Source organism: Apus apus, chromosome 3, assembly GCF_020740795.1.
Source record: "Apus apus isolate bApuApu2 chromosome 3, bApuApu2.pri.cur, whole genome shotgun sequence".
Classification (NCBI taxonomy): domain Eukaryota; kingdom Metazoa; phylum Chordata; class Aves; order Apodiformes; family Apodidae; genus Apus; species Apus apus.
The window spans coordinates 85332130-85346474 of NC_067284.1; the positions used below are offsets into that span (position 1 = coordinate 85332130).

The window sequence follows — 14345 nt, forward strand, 5'->3', positions numbered from 1 at the left end:
AACATAACCCTTGTAACAGAGAAGACAACCTTCTGAATATAGACTACTGTAATGCTACCTTACTAAGCTGGAAGATGGTCTGAAACAAGAAAGAGCTATTTGTTCTAAAAGCAGTAGTATACTAATTCTGAAGCATCTGTTACATTAACGTTCTCACATGAATGGTTCATAAGGAAAAGCTTCACTCATTTTAAAATAAAAACTAATTAAAACTATATCTCTTTTATTTGAATAGCTTATTTTAGGTTGTTTTTTAAAATTGATTTAAGCCAATTTATGCTATTCTGAGTCAAGTCACTCCATAGAATTCTCTTAGCTTTATTTTTCTTTAATTTTGATTTAATGACATAGTTCTGCTTCTAATTGAAAGCGATTTCTTAAAAAAGAAATCTGTGTAAACAGTAGCTTACGTGCAGTCTACAAAAAGATAAGTCTTCATATGAGATTTGTATTGGAAGGCTTGTGGTTAAGGCTACAGAGGCTGTTTAAAGAATAATCGAAGGATGGATGAAGAACAAGGAAAGAAAAGGGATGTGTGAGAAAGAATTATGATATAGAGGAATTGCTATAATGTTGTAATCTTATAAATGTGTGGCTCTCTTACGTACCTCTGCTGTTGTGGAGACCTGGCAGATCTTGACAATATACTGACCTCTGAAGATGTTCGGAGACTCTGGATAGTTGGTATTTATGAGCATAAAGGAAAATGAAAATTGTATTCAGGTTGAACAATGTGTTTGATATACAAGTTTCTTCAGATACTATATAGGGCAGTAGGCTTGTTGCTCTGACAGCAATTTTCCTAAACATTGCCACCGATTCAATGTATGGTTTTCACAAGAGATTCAGTGAAAAAGCAGGGAACTGAGCTAGTGGCTTGTTGCTTCGGTTTTTAAGTTGTTCTGAGCATAAGTTGATGTAAACTTCTCTTAACGTTCTGTATTGATGCTGTTGTCAGTACAGGTTAATTTTAATAACTGTGGAGTTACTTCCTTTTTCTACAAAATCACTGCATGCTTTGAGCTAAAATGTTTAGTGCGAAATAGACTGGGAAAGGTTGGCCCATGGAAACATCACTCTGTTTTCTCTGCTTTATACTGTTCTCAGAATCAATTGCAGAGTACTGTTTTATTTGGCTTTAGGACTAGGAAATCAGATGCAAGCCGTTATCAATAGCCCCTGAAGCAAAAAAACCCCAAACAAACCACAGATCTCTTGGTGTTTATTCAGCACAGAGCAGAGCAAGGGCAAGGCCTCTCCACTGCATGCTAGATACTTAAGATGGAATATAAAGCTAGATGAGTGCCTGGTGTGATTTGGCACTAGTTCTTTTGGTGAGGGCTGTGAGGTCCTAGGTTAGTGAGCAGCTGTAACAAGACCCATCTATCTTCTCAGTTTCCAAGTGGAAAAAGGGGATGCTGATACAGAAGGTAGAATCTGGATTATAACTCAACTCTTTCTAGTGGAAGTACACAATACAGATTTGGCAATATTTTTTGCTTCTTTAAAATTAGATTAAAAATAACAACTTGTCTATGCTGTCTGCAGTAGAGTGCCCTCACATTTACATTTGTTTTCTTTATCTGCAGCCTACTGAAAAAAATCCTTTGCTAAAGCTAAATATAAATCTCTCTTAACTCTAGAGTGTCTGATAAAATAAAATAAGCAAATTTACTTTAGCTACGTGCCTGTTGTTTGCAGGCTGTAAGTCAGAGCGTCTCAGGTCTGTATCTTGTCATAATCTTGCTTGAAATAAAGTCCAGCTTTCATGATCTCTTAATTAAAACAGCACAAGCTACATAATGGATTACAAGTATTGGCAGTGATGTCCAGCTATGAATAAAGCCAGAGCGTTCCCCTGTCTAGGGATATAACACCCTGTATGAAGGCAGAGTGGTGTTCAAATGTAAAAGGTTACAAAATAGGCCTTGATGTACTAGATTAAAAAGAGGCAGAAAGGTGGTCCAGCAGTTTTAAAAAGAAGGGGTGAAATGGGTTTATATCTGAATCTGGTAGGCCTTGTATAAGTATTTTTTTCTAGGTACAACAATGGTGAACTCTTAACAGTGAAGGCCTGGTACCACTGATGACAAGCTTCCTGGCTTTAGGGTAAATCATGTTGCAGGAAGTATTAATGAGCAAGCAGAAGGCCCACACTCACACTGTCTCCACAGTTTTGCAGAGGGAACAGTAGAACCTTGCATCTTACCCACAAGGTTTCTGGTGGCTGACAGGAAAGAGAAGCCCAGCAAGAGCATGTTCTCAGGGGACAGTTTACTCATAAAACAGTCATGCAAATATTTAAAGAATGGAAGATACCATCAGTCAGAAAAAAAAGGGTTATACTCTTATCTCCTTTGTGAGTCAGTTTCTTGGTTTTGTTTACCTGCAGCGTCTTGTTTAGTTCATTGCAGTAAAGTTTTTACCTAAATTGCTAGTATAGGTTTCAGCATGTTGAAAATGCTTGCCTAATTCTAAAACAAGAATGCAATAGTAATTCTGCTCTTGGTTTTAGTATTTCAAGTTCCCAGTATTCACGCTTTTGAGATGCATTTTAATTCTTGCTTGCAACTCAGGCTTGTTGTAATATGTGCATATAATATATCTTTGTCACTTTGTATTTCTAGGTCCGCTGGCCTTCTTTCCTCAGTGGAAGCTGAAACATTATGATGTTGTTGTAGGTGTTTTGTCAGCTCGACATAATCATGAACTGCGCAGTGTTATAAGGAACACTTGGTTCAAGCACCTGAAAGAACATCCTGCACTGAGCCAACGGTAATCTCTAGTGGTTTGTAACCTGGGGCTTTGGTGGGCGGGAAAGAAAATAATGCTTAAATATCTTGATTTAACCCTTTTTTGGGTGGTTTTTGTTTTTTTTTTAAGTATTTCCTTTTTTTGCTTTATTTGAGCACCTTATACTGTGGTAACATTTTAAATCTGCTTAGTAATGTAGAAAAATACTTCTTGTTCTGGGCTGTAATGTGAATAAAATATGATTGACTGGTCAGTGCTGTTTGTTTTCGCAATTAGTTGCCACTAATGTGGCAGTGATGTATAAGATGTTCCCTTTTTTGTGTTGTATTGTACACTTTGTATGGTAACCAACTTGAAATGCTTAGTAATTCAGGATAATTGAAAGAAGGCAGGATAGCATTTCACAGAATCATCATGCTTGGAAAGGACCTCTGAGATCACCGAGTCCAGCCGTCAACACAAAAAAATCCAAACAAACACAGACAACCACACACCACCAAAGGAATACCCACCAAAACCCACCTACACCCTTGGCCACTAGAACATGCCCTGAAGTGCCACATCTGCAGGTTTCTTGAATAACTCCAGGGATGGAGACTCAACCACCTCCCTGGGCAGGCTGTTCCAGTGCCTGACCACTCTTTCAGTATAGAAATTCTTCCTAATATTCAATCTAAACCTCCCCTTCCGTGACTTGGGACCGTTTCCTCTGGTCCTGTTGTTATTTACTTGGGAGAAGAGGCCAACACCCAACTCCCTACAGCCTCCTTTCAGGTGGTTGTAGAGGGCCTTTTCCTCATCCTTGGTTGCAATGTTCCCCCCCACATCCAGTAAGGGATGGAGATGGCTCTTTTTTTATTGTTGATGTATTTATAAAAGATTTTTTGGTAGTCCTTTAAGTCAGTGGCCAAGTTGAGCTCCAGCTGGGCTTTTGCCTTCCTGATTTTCTCTCTGTATGACCTAACGAGATCTCTGTACTCCTCTTGAGTTGCCTGTACCTTCTTCCAAAGGTGTTAAACCCTCCTTTTTTCCTAAGTCCCAGCAAAAGCTACCTATTCAGGCAGGCCAGCCATCTTCTCTGCCCTTTGATCTTGATTTGGTGAGAGACCCACAAAAAAAACTCTTAAGAGAGCTTCAGCTGTATGATTCAGGTTTATTTCCCACTGAACCAGGTGCAAGAAACAGCAACAGTGCGATTGACCAGCAGCACCCTTCCTGATTGCTTGCGTAAGCCTGACAGTCTGTAGAGAGCTCTTCTTGCTGAGAAAGTTCTGTTGCAGTTCATTCCTGAAAACACTGATAGACCTCATGTCTTGGTCTCTGTCTTGTGCTGAAAGCCATTTACCATTCACAAATGTGATGTGAGTGTGCAGTTTGGAGTGAAGCATAGATACTTCAGTCATTGAAAAATCTGACCTTTCAGTAGGTTATATGGAATTCTGGGAGGGTATTTATCTGCTAGGTGAAAGACAGGCTAAGGATTCTCTTGCTCTTCATACTGCTTGTTGTCTCCTGACTGTGGCACAACTGTGACTGGGGCTGGAAAGAGCAACCTGTTGTGTGGCTACAACCCAAAATTGAGATACGTCATTTAAACAGATAGTCTGGAATCCTTGTTCCTACTTTGATGCTATGTGTCTTTTTTCTTACTTGTTTTATTGCTTTTTGAATGCAGAATATTTAAACAGTCTTGAATTAAGGAACGAAGGGGCTCATAATCTTAATCCTGTGAAAGACATGCTGTTGTGAGGAAATAAATTTACTAAGCATGGAGGAAGAGAACTGGTGTTAATAAAACCAAATTATTTTAGTGTCCTTGTGAAGTTTATAATAGGTGCGCATGGTTGTGCTGTGCCAGTGGAGGACAGAGAAGACCCCTACTCCTGCAAACTTCTGAACATCAGTAACCCAGGTATAGAAGTTAACTTTTAAAAATTCTATGATCTGAACTAGAACAAATATTCTGATAGTAGTTTGGGGTGCTTAAATAAGCCAGCAAGTCTTGAAAGTAAATGCTGCCTAGAACTTGCTGTCTTAACAGTTGCGTAATCTTCCTGTAAGTACAGTGTGTAGGCATGAAAGGGAGAGATCTTTGGGGGTATGAAGGGGAGGCCACAGACCTTTAATGGATTTGCATTTTCCTTGTGTCGAGGGACAGTCTTTCCCATATAACGTACATAATGTACATTTTTACTCAGTCTTTGTGTAAAATTAAGTTGAGGACTGCAGAAATGACCTGGTGCAGTGTCATATGTGAAGAAAGTAGCAAGGTGCCAGACTCTTGAGTGTCAGATGGACTCCTCTGGTGACAAAGGGAATTGTAAGCAAGGGCTGATGGGTTTTTCAGATTCTACTCTAGAGAGAGAACAATTAGGAAATGTACTGTAGGGGAAAAAAAAATGCTGCCATACAAAAATTCCTAACTGAAGTTGTAAATCCTTCATGTCACTTTTTTTTTTTCTTCTGTTTAACTTTTGCTCTTTAATTGCAAGTTAACTGATGACCGCTTGGCACTTAATCCATGATTCACCATAAAATAAAACTTCTGTTACTTTCTCTTGGAATGGCAACATCAACTCCTTAACCAATGTCCCAAAAATAAATGGTACCTCAGGGCTTATAAGGTGATAATGCCAAAAAGCAGGCAGCCAAATTAAGTGGAGGTGTATGCCATTTTGATACGTGAAAAATTATTTGAATATGCTAATACACAGGTATTCATGCAGTCAAATAGCATTTTTGTTTTCAATCAGTGGATTTATTGTGTTTCTAGTCTTTTCCCTGTGGATAAGTAGACATTGACTTGCAATTGCTGGTAGCCTGCAGATTGCTGTGTCACTCTTGAGTTTCTCCTTGCTGCAGTCTGCAGCCAGTTGTATTTTTTTCAACCTACAGCATTTAATATCCTTGTGCACATGTGAGCTGTGCTAATTAATAAGAATATTTGCATGTATCCAATGTGCTTTGTGTGTGTCCAGTTCAAGAGCTATGAAGTCTTCTCACATTATCTCTGTCCTTTCTTTTTCATACAGTTTTGAATCAGGAAATTGAAGCATTCAGTCTCCCAGAGGATGTACATTCTGTGCTATCAGAAGACAGAATTGTCAGTGTGAACTTCCGTGTACTTTACCCCATTGTCATTACGAGTCTTGGGGTGTTTTATGAGGCTGATGGGGTGGGATTCCAGAGAAACATCACTGTAAAACTGTATCAGGCAGAACACGAGGTAGAGTATTGTGGTTGTCTTTTGAAAGTGAACTAAAGCATGTTGTCTCTTTATGGTGGATTAAATTCTTACAGCAAGTGACATGCTGCATTGATGATTTAGAAGTGTGTAACTGACAAGCGTGTGAATTACATTTTTATTCTGTTGCATTGTAAATTCTTATTTCAAAGATACATATATACACACACATCCTGGATGAGGAAAAGATTAAATTCACAAAGTGCTAAGAGTTAATTTAAATGCCCTTTTGAAAAAGCACTTTTATGTAATTCCAAGACACAATTTTGATTGCATTTGAGGTTCTAAAATATCAATAGTTATTAAGGAATAAAAAACTTGAATATATTTAAACACATTTGCAGAAAGTCGTAGGTGGTGCCTTGAAGCAGAGAGATGCACAACAACAGTAGTTTTTACTTCTCTGACTTGTGGCAAGACATTTTGAGATTAATAAAAACTGGTATTATTTATAGTTAATAATCAAACTTTAGTGATATTTCTCCCCACTCCTAAGCTGTTACAGATTAGTTACAAGTTAGCTTAGTGCTAACCCGGAGGGAAAAAGAATTGTAGAGCATGATTATTACATTTGGTGTATTTAATTTATCTTTACCAATAACTTCATAGGCACATTTCAAGACTTCTGGCTATGCTACAGTAGAAAGAATTTAAAATTTAAGCTAAATATTCAGATTAAGTACAGAAAATATACTGAAGTACGGCTTTTGTGGTTAACTTCCAAAGAGTTTGGTTTATAATAGGAAAAAATAATTTACTGTAATAAGGTTAATATTTGCTAAATGGTAGAACTCTAAATGTTTAGAGCCTAATAACTTGATCATCATTAGCTTTTTACTTCCAGTGAAGGAGAAAAACTAGTATTATAGTAGTGCTTGGACAGAGTTTTCTGAAAATCTGGCATCTGGCAATGGAACATCTTTATGTCATTTGTTATTTTCTAAGAGCCATTTGGTGGCCCATGTCATCTAGTAGTATCCTCTGTTACAATTAATAGTAGTTAGTTATTTAAATAGAAGATAAAAAGTCTGTAAACTGGGAGATGAGTCTGAGTCTTTCAGACAGTGTGCTCTGTTGGTTGGATTCTAGCTGAACTTGTACTCTTGATCCATTGTTGCTTGCTTCCTCTGTATCAATCCAACACGAATTCTGTGGAGTCTGAGAATAAAATTTTCACTAAGTTTTATTCAATCAGTAAGCCTCTTTCCATTGTAACTAACTGAGACAATAAAGATTTGCATAATCTCATAGAATGTTAAATGTCTGTTTTGTTTTTTTACTTTCTGTTCACAGGAAGCTCTTTTCAGTGCTCGCTTTGGTCCACCAAGCTGTGGAGTGCAAGTGAACAGGTTGTGGTATAAGCCAGTGGAGCAGTTCATTTTGCCAGAGGTATGTGCAGTACTGGAACTGCCTGCAATACTCTAAAGTCAGCTGGAGAGACTGACTGATTAAAACTGCCCTTTGCTTGAGGCAGAAAAGGACAAGTGAAAACCTCTAGAATGTTATTTGAGGGGTTGTGTTGAAATCCAGAATATCTTTTTCACCATCTCATTATCACCAGTAATTATAAAGAAAAAGCCTGAAAAATACAAATTTTTTTAAAAAGTAAATTGACCCTTTTCAGTTTCTGAGGTGAGTTTTACCTGCTTCGAGTCTGTGGGAGAATTTACCAGAGAATGGAACACTTTGTTGTCCCTCCTGCTTTTTCAGACATTAGCACACACGACAGGGAGAGGAGGTTGGTGCCGATTTCTGGGGAACAGCTGGGAAAGTTTTTACTTCTGATGTCTTGGATATAACAGCAAGCTATGTCTTAGATTTGCAATGACAGTGTTAGTTGAATAGCTGTAATTGAGAAGCTCTTACTGAGAGCTACTGAAATTTTGGTTATTCCTTTTCTGGCAGCACTAGTGAGGAGTTTTGCAGTCTTTGAACCATGCAAGGAAACAAGAATTAGAACTTCAAGAAGATCTTCAGTAGATTCTGTCTGTAGTATACTAGATAGAGTATGTGGCACACAGAAGACTGACATTTGGGTTTTCAAAACCTGTCATTATCCTCTGTGTGGCATAAGTGAGTTTTTTAGCTTTTCTCTTTTTTCCTTTTTTTAAATTTAAATGTACACCCCTCAAATCTGGGAGAAGACTGCTTATTTTGGGCAGTAAATGAATGTTAACATTCTTGCTTGTTCTGAGATACAGCTAGGTACGTTGATGAGGCAGGGTCTAAAGGGTTTTGTTTTGTTTTGGGACTGGAGATGCAGTCCAAGAGTAGCATTTTGGTACAGGAATATAGAACCTACTTGTGGCTGCTTAGGAAAGAAGGCAATTAAACACAGAAAGAACAGAATATAGGTAGGAAAAAGCCTGGTGTTACAGTGAAGGTTTAGTGAATACAAGTTGACTCAGAATGAAAATTCTAGCTCAGTAGACCCTCCGAGGTAAAAGGCATTATTCCCAGTGGACCAGTGATCTCTCTCTAGGTATGTCAGCTGACATTTTAGGCTATTACTCTTATTTTAGTGTTCTCCTACATGACTGAACCCTTGCTGCTGTTTCTGTAAGTTATCTTTGGGTTTGGGTTGTTTGCTATGAAAGAAATACAGTGTTTTATAAAAGAATGGAGCAAGACATGATGGGGAGGAGAGGACATTTGGGGCCAGTTTAATACCTGATTTATTCTGCTGGCTTTATAAGAAGGAATGCATTTGGAAGCCTACTCTTTTTAAGAGTAATTGCAGCTGATTAATTGGTTTATTATTTCAAACAGTTTTTACTGAGTACTTTGGAAATTTGTTATGCTGCAGGAGACCTTTTGGGTAAGCAGACCTCTTGCAGTATTTTGTGCATATGTTTTGACAATCTATTTCAATATCAAAATGATTCAGGCTTTACTTTTTAAAAAAGAGTATTGATTACCCAATAATTTGGTAGTATGATATGTAAGCCTTTTCCCTGTAAAACTTTGTTCTGATATACTAAAATGGTAGGCAGTTGTAATTTTGCTATAAATGATGGCATTTTTCCTGAGAGGCAGATGGGGAGTATTTCATTTAGAAGGGGGATATTAGTATTCATATATTTCTTTGTGTGGGCATCCTTAATCTGATACATGTCATGTACTGAATGCTTACAGGATAACATGATGTTCCCAATGTAGATTAAAAGAGTTTATTCACAGCATGTAGTCTCCTGTGACACTTAAAATGCTGAACCACACAAGATGATTCAGAGGAGATAGGAACACCTGGGCATTCTATCTGCTTGTTTGAGAACAGTAAATTTAGTGAATTGTTTAATTGTCACAAGATGGTTTATGAGACAGTATCTATTCTCTGCCTCTCAACCTTCAAGAAGTAGTGGATTGCACAGAATATTGAAGAGTTTAATCTTCCAACTGAAGTGCTTCTCTTTCTGCTCATCTTTGGGAAAGGGAGGGAAATGCAGCATTACAATAAGCATCTGGCAAGCCAGATTGTCAAAGGCAGAATCAGTCATTCAACTTTGGAATGTCTGAAAGCACAGAAAAGCAGAACGACCAGCAGATAACTAAAACTCACACAGGGGCTCTTACAGCCAAGTCTTAGCAATGCATACACTTTGTCAAAAATCCTCGGACCACTTGCATGAAAATGGGACTCCCTACTATGCTTACTCTGTATTACTAATGGGGAGTAGCTGGAGAAACAAGAAGCACAACACTGTTTAACATTAGGAAAGGACTTTGGCAGAGCTGCATTATGTCAGTACACCTGTTCGGTATTCACTGTAAATGCCACTGTGTGCTGGCAGCAACTAGGCTGGAATTTAAATGGGGAAAAACAGATGATGTAGTCTCAGGTGTGCTACTGATGTTTTGCTTTAAGCACTTTCAGACCTTAGCTTTCATTAAGCAGCTTAGAGTAAGAATACTTGAAGGCTAAAGTAATTAGAAAATTTACTTACAAGCCTCTCAACCTGGAAAATAATGATAGTTTGTAGCTTTAGGACACCTTGCACTCAGGTTCAATGGTAATAACTGATTAAGACTCTTGGTACATGTTTGAAGTCAGTAATTGTTAGTGGTGAGAGTTCTAATGTTTCTGTGTGCTGAGGAGTGAAGGGACTCACTAAACAATTTACCAAAGGTTGTGTCTGTAAACAGGCACAGAAGCTGAATTAGAGCACAGTCCCTGCAGGAAAAAACATTGGAATGGGAGGTGACAGCCATTGCAAATAGAGAAATTGAGCATGTGGGTTTTACTGTGCCAGGTGTTCAGGGGTCCTGCCACTAAAAAATGTCTTAGCAGTGGTCTGTGTGTTTTGATAACTGGCAGGTAATTAAACAAGGGGGAGGTGTTGAGCGCGCAAGTCAGGCTTGAATAAACACTGACTAGCTCCATTATTAGATTATAAAGCTGCCATTATAAATCATAGATGAAAGGCTTTTGAAATATGCAGCTGTCATTAAATACCAAGATTGCTGCAGATGTTAAGACCTATTTCTAGAAGCAAGAATTGAGCTGAACTCAAAGCTGGACTTAATGGTGTCATTAACTGGAAGGTTTCTGGAGTACAAGGAAGCTAAAATGGGGAAGAGCAGAAAGGTTAATACAAGTAAACAGACTTTCTACAGCAGCAGAGATGCATCTACAAATAGTCAAAGCAAGGTGTTTCTCCGTTCCAAGGTCCACACTAGCTACCAGTGTTTTTCCTATGACACTGGGAGAAACAAAATGGAATTCACTCATCTAGCAGTCAGGGGTATAATAACCCTACAATGACTTTATATTGCCTTGACATAAGGGTGAAATTCCTTTAAAAAAAAATTAAGAACATAATACTACCAGTACTCTTACCTGTACAACATACCACTTGTCCCTTTGCATGTTCTCCAGGATCTTCAGGAGAGTCTTATATAAAATGGGTAATAGTTGGACCGTTAAGTGGATTAGTTTCAAGTTGAAATGAAATGCTTCTAAATGCAAGAGTTTACACACACACACACGTATGTATGTATACATCTATATACATGTAAAACCCATGGAGTGACATAACTAAATTGACATTTGAAACCAGAAATTTTAAAGATACTCACATGTCTTTCTCCTTGTTTCCCTACCAGCCAAGGTATGAAACCAGAGTTCTATGTCTCTCCTGCAGTAGCTTCTGACAGTTTTGCCAGGATAAAGGTGGCTGTATTTGAGTTTTGCTGGTGTTAGGATTGGGTCTCTGATCTCTGCTTTTGGCAGATAACTAAAAAGCAGGATTTAATTCCAACTCTGTTTTGACATATTCTCTTTGTAGTGCAGGATTTTATAGTTGATTTTAAAAAATTCACTTCATTTCACCTTTAAATGCCGTCTTAATGATGTTGGAAAGCCAAAACCTTTTACACTAGACTTCTGTTAAAGTTTAGTATTTCTAATATAGAGAGTCACCATTAGGCTTAAAAGCATGATTACGTGCTACTGAGCTGTACAGATTTGTTTCTTTTATGTGCAACATTTTCATTGAAGTGTAAGTAAAATGTCTGTTGTGCATTCAAGCTATGTGTTGCCTGAAGTTGACTATTTTAAAATAATAAAAAAACCCCAAAAACCAACAAACTGACTGATTTTCATCCTTTGAAGATTTGACTACCTGTATAACAGTGTTTTGCTCTCTTACCAGAGTTTTGAAGGTACTATTGTGTGGGAAAGCCAGGATCTTCAGGGCCTAGTTTCCAGAAACCTTCACAAAGTGATGGTGAATGATGGAGGGGGTGTTTTCAGAGTCATTACAGTGAGTCACCTCACCTTTCCTTCCACCATGTTTCTATTTTTCCGATAAGTCTTGGCTATTTAATATTTTGCTTTCCTGTGTTTCTCTGTAAATTGTTAATTCAGGCTTCTCATGTTGTCTTAGAGGGTAAGTTTGCTTTACCTGGGAAAAAGACAAGGGTATGCAAAAAAAGGTGCTGGTCAGTGGCATTTTCTTTTATTTTGAAAGGAGTAAAGTTCAGCTATTGTATTTTGTCAGGTGTGAAGCAGTATTGGTGTATCAGAGATGGAAAAATGTGAGTCAAAAATCCTGCACTAAAATCCCAGTTGATGGGATTAAGCCTGCTTTTTGCTTTTTTGGCAGTCTCTCTTCCCATCAAAACATTGCTTGCTTAAGCATGCCGTGTTGTTGCGATTTAGACAGAATAACTACATTTTGCTCTCTAGTCTTCTAAAAGTTTATATTTCTAGTTTCAGATGAAACTTCAAAAAATGCCACAAAACTCTACAGTCGAAAATCTTAGTCTTTTCTTGTGCAGGTTCCTAACCAGAAGGGCTTTAAATTAATTTCATGCTCAGTTGCCAGAGAACTTTACACTTTAAAATTGTAGAGAAAAACACATCAGTAATGAGAGATGAACTAAATTATTTCTTTCCATTAATCTGTCTCTAGCAGGCAGGGGAAGGGTCACTGCCACATGAACTCACAGAAGGTGTGGAGGGAATAGCAGGTGGCTTTATCTACACTATTCAAGGTAGGTCTGCAAAATGTAGTATCACATTTGATATTATGATAAAACAGGAACTTTCAGTTACTTTTCTGAGGTAAAATTCATGCTGTCTCTGTGAACCTGATCCCCTTAAGTTTTCTTTTATTAGAAACAATTAATTTCTTTCTGTTTTTCTTATGCCTAATGCAGTGTCCTGATGTGGACATTGTTGGCTTGCTCTTTGCCAGCTACTCCAATTGACTTGCACCTTTTTGTCTTTTTATTAACAGAAATACAGTTTTTATCTAGACTCTCTTCTCTGTCCTTGTTTTTTGTTATCCAAATGCAAGTTAAAAAATGTTGTGCAGTGAAATCTTTTCCTGATAATTTTCACTTTTTTTCAGAGTCCTGCTACTGTTGGAATTACTGTCTTATGATGTTTTATATTAACTACTGACAAACAGTGACTACCTAACACAGTCTGCTTTTCCACCCTGGCTGTTGCTGTTTCACACCTAGTTCAGCAGAATGTTTAGAGATTATAGGAGCTCTTTCCAACTAAGATTACAGCCATGTAGCCGTATTATCAGTCCATCATAGCCAATCTAAGCAGTGACTTTCAGAGCGTTATTCCTGTGTTTTTGTAGCTAGGCCTGGCAGGTATCATTGGGCACTCCTGTTGTCTTATCTGTATAGGAGTCTAAACTGCAGTCTGATAAAGCCCTTCCATCCTCTTTGTCAGAAAGTCCTTTAGTACCACACACTATCTCCTTACCAAGAAGTCCAGTATTCTTACAGTATTTTTTTAGCTTTTACCTGCAGTGAGTTTTGTGATGTGGTTCAGCAGGGACTACCTATGCTACAGCAAAGCAATGCCAATTTGATTATATTTAGCTTGGAACGGGTGTTTATTTTGGTGTTTATTTTTTTAATGCTAGATACATATGTTTAGGAGTAACTGATATAACAGTAGACTTTTTATTCTACTGGTAAGAGTAATAGTGAAGTCTTTAATATAAAGAACCTTAAAAAGATTAATGCTTTTATTACTGAAAAGGAATACTTTTTTTACTTTAAACTTTTTGTGTCAGACCTTATACAAAAATATATTCATCTGTTGTTCTGAAACTTTCAACATTTCATAGAAATTTTTAATTTAATTGTAGGATTTTCATATTTTTGTCAGTATGTCATGTATGATCCGAGAGAAACGTGAAATAGTATGTCGGTATGCATCTTTGTTTAATCACGGGTGCTGTTCCTTTCAGAAGGTGATGCTCTTTTAAAAAGCCTCCATACTCGCCCAGAAAGGTTTACAAGTCACATAAAAAATCTTGAAAATGAAGATGCTTTATTAAAGGAAGAAAGCAGTACCTATGATGATATTGTTTTTGTAGATGTTATTGACACTTACAGAAATGTTCCAGCCAAACTGCTGAACTTCTACCGATGGTAAGTTGAAAAGAAGCTATTTTCTCTTTGAAGTGTTGCTGTTTGTAGTGCAAGATGATCCAGCATGTTGTGTAATGTGCTGGGTTCCATGAAATACATACCTTATGTGATTTGCTTTATTAAGTTGCATTTTTCTCTCTCAATTTTGGGAGCACAGAGTGAGTAAAATAACAGGGTCTATGTTTCTTGAATCCTGAACCTTGGTGCCTCAAAGAAATATGAGCTGGCAAGACAGGCTTCTGCTCTGAGAGTCCAGGTGTGAAAATTTGTATGTCTCCTTGTAACTTATTTGAATTTGTTTCTGACTGAAAAATAGCAGCTTTGGTCTTTTAAAGGATGGGTTTTGGCCAGCTTTGTATACTTAGTGTTTCAGTTTGTGGCCACTGACTCTCATCCTGTCATGGGGCACTGCTGAAAAGAGTCTGGCTCAGTATCTGTACACCTG

General features: G+C 37.7%; 1 protein-coding gene across 6 annotated transcripts in view; it reads left to right on the forward strand.

Annotated features, from left to right (window-relative positions):
* Positions 1 to 14345, forward strand: part of B3GALNT2 (beta-1,3-N-acetylgalactosaminyltransferase 2) — a 28387-nt gene that overhangs the window by 6392 nt on the left and 7650 nt on the right. For 2 of the 6 annotated variants that reach the window (XM_051614682.1, XM_051614681.1), the window contains exons 2-8: positions 2628 to 2775; positions 4566 to 4666; positions 5787 to 5980; positions 7292 to 7387; positions 11650 to 11760; positions 12412 to 12493; positions 13846 to 13900. In XM_051614682.1, the coding sequence (XP_051470642.1) occupies positions 2628 to 2775; positions 4566 to 4666; positions 5787 to 5980; positions 7292 to 7387; positions 11650 to 11760; positions 12412 to 12493; positions 13846 to 13900 (787 nt within the window). Of the gene's footprint in view, positions 1 to 2627; positions 2776 to 4565; positions 4667 to 5786; positions 5981 to 7291; positions 7388 to 11649; positions 11761 to 12411; positions 12494 to 13716; positions 13901 to 14345 lie in introns of all 6 variants that reach the window. The other 4 variants (XM_051614680.1, XM_051614676.1, XM_051614678.1 and 1 more) reach the window with 3 other exon arrangements.